The sequence below is a fragment of the Priapulus caudatus genome, unplaced genomic scaffold (assembly GCF_000485595.1).
Source record: "Priapulus caudatus unplaced genomic scaffold, Priapulus_caudatus-5.0.1 Scaffold3516, whole genome shotgun sequence".
Lineage (NCBI taxonomy): Eukaryota > Metazoa > Priapulida > Priapulimorpha > Priapulimorphida > Priapulidae > Priapulus > Priapulus caudatus.
Window position 1 is genome coordinate 18639 of NW_014580577.1, and position 7640 is coordinate 26278.

Consider the following 7640-nt stretch of genomic DNA (forward strand, 5'->3'; position numbering starts at 1 on the left):
AGAGAGAGAGAGAGAGAGAGAGAGAGAGAGAGAGAGAGAGAGATCACGGAGAGGGTGAGGGTGAGCGGGAAGGCGAGAGACGTAACTATATTGGAAGGAATATATGCATCCGTGCGTGTGTGTCGTAACTGTCGTTTGTGCCGTACGTGCGTTTGTGTGCGCGTTTGTACTGCGCATGCGTGTGCATATCTCCGTCTGCATTTCTCCCTCCGTCCGTCCCTCCTTTCTCTCATCTCTCCTTCCTCCTCCCCTCTCACTCCCTTCCCCACAGTATTTCCTTCCCCCTCTCGCGGATAGTATCGTCCACGGCATCCGTTGCACGGTGAAAAGTTAGCAAGGCAAATGGCTGGTTTTCAGGCTCAACATTTTCACCCACCAAAGCACAAAATGTGATTATACGGCTATAATACGCGTTTTTACAGTCATACAAGCACACATACACACACACTAACGGACGCGCACACGCGGGTATGGTTGCACGCACGCGTGCGCGTGTATTATAGGCGTAAATTCACATTTTGTGCCTCGCGGGGTGAAAAAGTTTCGGCTGAAATACGGCCATTTACCTGCAAAATTTTTTCCACGCTTCATTGGTCGTGGGCGATACCATACGCGAGAGGGGAGTATAAGGATTAGAATAAGTGATTGCTTTTATTCACTGTTACTGCCTGACACAGCAGATGAAAGGTCAGCATAAAGAACCGGCAATTGTTTATTATTATTATTATTATTATTATTATTATTAAATCTGTATTGCATGTAATTCTACTACAATTACATCAAGAGCTAATAATACCTATATTATAGTATATAATAATTATACCTATATATAGGTATTATTAGCTCTTGATTACATGTATATACTGAAGACAGTCTTTTTCATGGAGAAAAAATATAATAAATGCAATAGTGTTAAGCAGTTAAAATAATAAAATTTCTGAGTGATACAGTACATTGTGTGATACATAATAACCTTTACATATTGTTACAGGACTGTGACATGAATCTACGTGAATGACAATATGAAACGACTATTGTGTACGTCGGTAATCGGCGACCTATAGCGGCTGTTTAATCTGCTGTCGGCACTCGTGTAAAACAACTATTTTTACTTTATATATGAATCTAGGGTATATATGATGACTCTAAAAAGCGCAAACTACTCGTCATAGATTGTCATTGAAAAAATAATTCACTTTTGTGGGAACCATGTGTTAGGTCCGTTTCTAGTTGTATCTGAGTTGATCTTCCTGTGTATTTATTAGCAGTAGGCCTACATTCCACGTTCCAACACAGCTTTCCGCGTATTTATTAGAATTCTGTCGATGCACGTGTCGTTGGATTTCGAAGAGGGAGAGGGCAGCTAACACGTGCAAGAGGAAGTGGGCAGCTAACACGTGGAAGAGGAAGTGGGCAGCTAACACGTGGAAGAGCTATAGGGAACATTATACGTATATAATCTTTCACTTAGGTGCGAGTTTTCAGGTGCGAGGGAAGAGCCAATGCAACAATAGAATTTGTACTCCTTACTCTGCTGTTCTAGAGCTCTTTTTCTTGTATATATATATATATATATATATATGATATGTAACCGCTTCCTGATACGTAACCATGGCAACGAGCACGTACACGAGCTGTGTGTGTGTAGACATTCTATGTACGCAGAATACAAAAATGCGAAATAAATGCTTCTGTCTTATTTACCATTATTTACCGGTTGTTTATTTTGCATTGTTTCACAATCACATTCGTCATGCATGCACCAGTCAACATAAGTAATGTTTAAAAAAAACATCTATTGAGTAGACATCGTCACACAGTGTTTGTTACCTCCACTGGGTAGACAACAGATTCTTACTAATAAGATACATATTTATCGATATCACAGCAGCTTTGCATGAAGATCATCGTAATTAGAATGGTTTTAATATAATCACAGCTAGTTGATTGTTCGTTAGGTAACACTGCCGAGTATTCCCTCCCCAACCTTCCGGTTAGGGTTAGGGTACGTTAGCTAGGGTCCTCTGTGCACTCGGGGGGTTCTAGGAACATTCCCCGTGGTTCTAGCAGGTTGTTCACGATAGATCCCTCACCGAGTCTCAGTAGTAAATGCATCTGATGTGATGGAAGGGAAGCTGGGAGCTGCCTTCAGCCATCTTGGTTTTGATCAGATCCCAGAGGTAGAAGTCAACCATCACGGCGTTCACGTCCACTCCGGCGGCGCCCTCTGTCTGCAGGAGCGCGCGCAGTTTTGCGAGGACCAACTACGCGAGAAGATTATATATTATTATTATTATTATTATTATTATTATTAAGATATCATCACGTTAGAAGTTTTACGCGTGAAATCAGAGAGAAATTCACAGTTGCACGACACTGCTGGTCACTCAATCTTGATCCGGTCGTCTTTCTAAACCGAACGAACTTTCGGTCACCATCAACTGAATCAAGGGAAATTATATATTCCATCAGAAGGCTTATAGTGACTAGATGATAACTTGACAGATTGCAACAATGTTTGGCGACAGATATTCGTGTACCTCCACCGCCCAGATGCTAGCGCCCCTGATCTCGACCTCCTTCCTATCACCACTCTGGAATATGGAAAAAATACATCACAATATATCAGAGTACGTCATCCTGCATCCAGATGATGTATTATTCAATAATTGTCCGATAATTCTGCATTATGTATGCAGATGTGACGCAGTGTAGCTTTACATTCAACAATCTTGGCTAATCTTTAAGAGCATGTGAAGCTTCGATCGTTGAAGCATCGACGGTTCACGCCAACCTCTGATATTAATTTGCAAGGTTAACGTCTGCTGTCCATGATCACACGTAAGAACATTGAAATCATTGAAAACATTAAAAACATTTCTGCACCTTTCAGCAGCAGATCCATGACTTCCTTCGAATACTCTAGAACGCCGAAGTAAAGCAGCGCCTGCGGTATTCTACAAATAACAAGCGAGCATCCGTATAAGCGATTAATTAATTACAGATGAAACCCAGGTGGGAAATGTTCCAACATCGATAGATCCATCTCACAAATTCTGAACACTCCGATATACATCAACTTGGAATATAGGGGCTATATAATATGTTATAGGGCCTATATATTACAGGGCCTATATAATTATAGGACCTATACAATAATACAATATGTTAGGCCTTGTATTTGGCCTTTAGTTACATTACAGGTAATCTTTTGTTTGATTACAGGTTCATGTTACCTTACAGGCAATCGGCAAACATGGTGAGGATGTCTATGTCGTGGAATTCGCCGTGACCTTTGCCCTCACAACACGCCCAGATGTCTGCTACCAGGATCTGAGCTCGCTTCCATAGTGCCACTGAAACAATGATAGAACAATGATGGAACAATAATCGTACAATGACAGAAAAGTGGGAGAACAATGATAGAACAATGATAGAACAATGATATCACTGACAAACCATTATCTACTGTTGCACGTTTTACACGAAGGGAACAATGTGAATTCGGAAATATTCTTGGGCATTGATGGGGCCTTTGTTGAAGATGCGTAAATATGTCACCAGTGTGTAAACCTTTCCTGGACAGCTCACTGCTGCATAACTACTGGTGACATCTGCCATTTCACAATGAGGCACGCTACCCTAATAGATGACAGTGTAGTTACACACTCGATGCTTGCGACATCGACCACTAGATGGTGATGCCGCTCACACTACCTCTGCGTCCCTCGTACAGTCGTACGTGGTTTCGTCTCTGTACGACGGGAAGTTGTCCACGATCAGGCGGAGCAGGCGGGATGCACTCTTGTTGCTACGCTCGACGCACGTCAGGAAGGAACCGGAGAATTTCTACCACGAAACGATCAACGGCGAAATAAGTACGACGACAACGACGCTGGCATGCGAATGCTGTCACAATATTTGCTGTCACATCTGCAAGCTGGAATGTTATCTCGCACGCTATTCCAACGGTCATTTTCGCTGTACTGTCTCTTAATTCCCTGCTGATGCCTCATACTCCCCTTGTTTTCTTCACTATTCCCTCACATTTCCGACTATTGCTCTATATTCCCTGCTACGGAAGCTGCGTGCGGATGGAGCCGGGGAGGGTTTAATAATGTGATGACTGGCAAACTTATCCCAATTTTCAATTATGGTGCGGCGGCGCGGCACGGCTTCCATTACTGGGGTGATGGTGGAAAGATAAATTATTTCTTTCTCTCTCTGTCTCTCTCTCCCTCTCGCTCTCTACTACTCACCTCGACCAGCACGCTGCCAGCTTCACGGATGTTAGCGAGTCCTTCCCGCATCATCGGCATCTCTCCTCCGTCTTCTCCTCACAGATGCTCTCTCAGCTTCTCCTCCCAGATGCTCTCTCAGCTTCTCCTCCCAGATGCTCTCTCAGCTTCTCCAGCGTCAGGGTGGAGTAGTACGCAGGGTCCGTCAGGGGAACGCCAGCCTGGGGGAATTAAGACACTGCTGCGTTGAACTTAGATATACACGCAAATATAATATATATATATAGTATATATATGGTATATAATACATATATAATATATATAGTATATATAGTATGATATATATACTATATATATTATATATGTACTAGATACCATATATAGTATATATAGTATATAGTATATATATAGTATATAGTACATATATAGTATAATATAGTATATAGCCTATCCTGTATATAGAGGTCATGCGAGGGAAACGTGTCCTTTATAGATAGGTGAAGATTTCTACAGGAGCGACAGCTGACACAAGTTTGACTGTTGATAGTCTACATTACAGGGGTCCTCGCGCACGCGTGGTTGCCGTGGCGACGCCGTACCTCCAGCGACCTGTTGACGGCTGCGCAGAGAGAGAAGTAGTCGGTGAGGTCGCGACCTCTGTGTCACACGGTGAACGCTCGCCGCTCGTCCTCCGACCAGAACGAGAAGATCAGCGTGTCGATGAAGAACACCCTGCAAAGAACAACCTGCAGGTTCGGGGAACATCACCGACACGTAGAAACATCCGGTGGCCTTCTTCGCGCTTGACAGCTGGCGTTGTGGCGCCATCTACTGGTTAGATATGCTCCTAGGGGCGGTTTTTCGTAAGGAGAAGACCAGGAATGGTCGGTACATGAGCATTACTGAGCGCTGAATTTGCCATAGAGCATACTTTTCTCTGATTGGTCAAAATTGCATTGTATTAAGTCAAGTATTAGTGGATCGTGCATATATTGTGGACTGCAAACCTAGACACCTTACCTACAATCCGTACCCCAAATGTGAAGCTTTGGTTTGTTTATACGACGTACGTGTATAGTAAGCACAATTCTTACCAGTCTACTGATGCCCTGTCAGCCGTTTTCGGTTTGAAATCTGGAAGCTTATCTTCATTGACCTTGTGCTTATTTTTTCCCCATCACATCTGCAAGCTGCAAACAAAAATATATGACAGTAAAACAGATTGTGACTGCAATGGCCGAATGTTAGCGTGAAAATCGGCATGTTCATAGTGCATTTGCGGAAAATGCCCAGGGGCAATGTTGGTTCAGGTTATTGACAGCGGAGACGAAGTTATATATCACTGCGTATAAGTGGCCCGGGCAAAGTAGAGGAGAAATGTGACTGCCGCAGGACATAAATGGTAACTGAAATCGCATGAAATACGCGAACCGTGAAATCGTGAGAAATCGTGAAAACAAGGTGAGGTATACTGGGTGAAACGATGTATTGTCGCTCCTTTGCGACAACAAATTACCCGTTTCTTGCTAGAAATTAGTTAACAACACCCTCAAGAAAACCTCTGTAAATTTTTAAGAGTGTACCCCCACATTAACTATACTCACGATATGGGGGTGTAAATTAACGCTACTCTGAACATAACCCAACCAGGCTGTGTGACTAACGTCAATATACAGCCTATAGCCTATAGCCTATAACCTATAACCTATCTTCTTCTATGTTTACAACTCTATCGGTTGGAGGATTCGCCCCTCCACAAATACGGCACCACCTCATGTGGAACAGGGTTGCCAACTTGAAGGGGAGACCAAGTGGCAATATCGGCCTCAACCTGTGCAATGAACACATTAATCGGAGTACTTCAAAGGTTTGTAAAGCGTACAACGGCTAAGCTTTGTTAAACGATGTTTTTTGTTTATTTCCACGACACATTTGCAAACTATGGAATTCCCTGACATGTTTACACTGTACAACCGTAGCAACAGCAGCAGTAGCAGTAGTAGCAGCAGCGGTAGCAGCAACAGCAGCAACAGCAGCAAAAGCAGTAGCAGCAGCAGTAGCAGTAGCAGTAACGACAGCAGCAGTAGCAGCAACAACTAGCTAGCAATAGCAGCAGTAGCAGCAGCAGAAACAGTATCAGAAGCAGAAGTATAGTAGTAGCAGAAGCAGCAACAGTAGCAACAGCAGCAGTAGCAGTAGCAGTAGCAGCAGCAGCAGTAACAGCAGCAGTAGCAGCAGTAGTAGCAACTGACGGAGCAGTAGCAGCAGCAGCTGTAGCAGCAGTAGTAGTAGCAGCAGCAGCAGCAGTAACAGTAGCAACAGCAGCAGTAGCAGCAGCGCAGGGGTGTATCCAGGATTTTTTCTGGGTGGGTCGTGATCATAATTTTTTGGACCTTTTCACAATGAAATAACAGCAAGATGTGATTAAAGTGTCAATACAATTTAATTGAAACCAAAAAATTTTGTTTCCAAAAAAAAATTGTCAGTTTTTTAAAACAAAAATGTGAAGTTTTTTGATCAGTTTTTTTAAACAAGTTTTTTGACACAGTTTTCTGAGTCTTTTGAACTGTTTATTTTGTCTTTGTCTTTGTCTTGATCTTGTCTTGTCTTGATCTTGTCTTGTCTTTGTCTTTGTCTTTGTCAGTCTTTGTCTCTCTTTTTTGAACTCAGTTTTTTTAAACAAAAAATTGTGTTTGAAAAAAAGGCTCAGTTTCAGAATTGCTGGAATTGGGATCGATTTACGTCACGGTCTTTGGACTCATTGCTGGTACCTGATCAATTATGCTTTTTCATTTATGTCATTGTGAAAAAGGCCCTCGAAAAAAAATGTCTTTGGGAAAAATGTGGACCTTTTGAAATTTTGGGGGGGTCGTACGACCCTCACGACCGCCCCCTGCATACACCCATGCGCAGTAGCAGTAGCAGTAGCAACATCAGCAGTAGCAACAGTAGCAACAGCAGCAGTAGCAGCAGTAGCAGCAACAGCAATAGCAGTAGCAGTAATAGCCGTAGCAGCAACAGCAGCAGTAGTAGCAGCAACAACTAGCTAGCAACAGTAGCAGTAGCAGCAGCAGAAACAGTATCAGTAGCAGTAGTAGTAGCAGTAGCAACAACAATAGCAACAGCAGCAGCAGCAGTAGCAACAATAGCAGTAATAGCAGCAGTAGCAGCAGTAGTAGCAGCAGAATCAGCAGTATCAGCAGCAGCAGCAGCAGCAGCAGCAGCAGTAACAGCAGTAACAGCAGCAGTAGCAGCAGCAGCTGCAGCAGTAGCAGTAGCAACAGCAGCAGCAGTAGTAGCAGCAGTAGCAGCAGCAGCAGCAGTAGCAGCAGAAGCAGCAGCAGCAGTTAGCAGCAGCGGTAGCAGCAGCAGCAGTAGCAGCAGCAGCAGCAGCAGCAGCAG

The 7640-nt window shown here is 43.4% G+C and overlaps 1 protein-coding gene and 1 long non-coding RNA gene across 2 annotated transcripts; both read right to left on the reverse strand.

Annotated features, from left to right (window-relative positions):
• Nucleotides 1-3266: 3266 nt before the first annotated feature.
• Nucleotides 3267-4333, reverse strand: LOC106819479 (UPF0553 protein C9orf64 homolog). The gene is made up of 3 exons (XM_014824103.1): nt 4260-4333; nt 3718-3849; nt 3267-3356 (listed from the first exon to the last, which is right to left on the reverse strand). Exons 1-3 carry the CDS (start codon nt 4317-4319, stop codon nt 3324-3326), a joined length of 225 nt encoding a protein of 74 aa, XP_014679589.1. The 5' UTR covers nt 4320-4333; the 3' UTR covers nt 3267-3323.
• Nucleotides 4334-4393: 60 nt separating this feature from the next.
• On the reverse strand, nt 4394-5361 carry LOC106819480. Its single transcript, XR_001395437.1, has 3 exons — nt 5333-5361; nt 4838-4970; nt 4394-4459 (listed from the first exon to the last, which is right to left on the reverse strand). It is a non-coding gene; the product is annotated as an uncharacterized LOC106819480 (long non-coding RNA).
• Between the last annotated feature and the right edge of the window lie 2279 nt (nt 5362-7640).

Excerpts from the sequence above, each read along its gene's own strand:
- LOC106819479 (XM_014824103.1), bottom strand. The coding sequence starts at position 4,319 with ATGCCGATGATGCGGGAAGGACTCGCTAACATCCGTGAAGCTGGCAGC. Across the intron at positions 3,850-4,259 it reads CTGGCAGCGTGCTGGTCGAG|AAATTCTCCGGTTCCTTCCT; the intron begins GTGAGTAGTAGA and ends GTTTCGTGGTAG. Across the intron at positions 3,357-3,717 it reads ACTGTACGAGGGACGCAGAG|TGGCACTATGGAAGCGAGCT; the intron begins GTAGTGTGAGCG and ends TCATTGTTTCAG.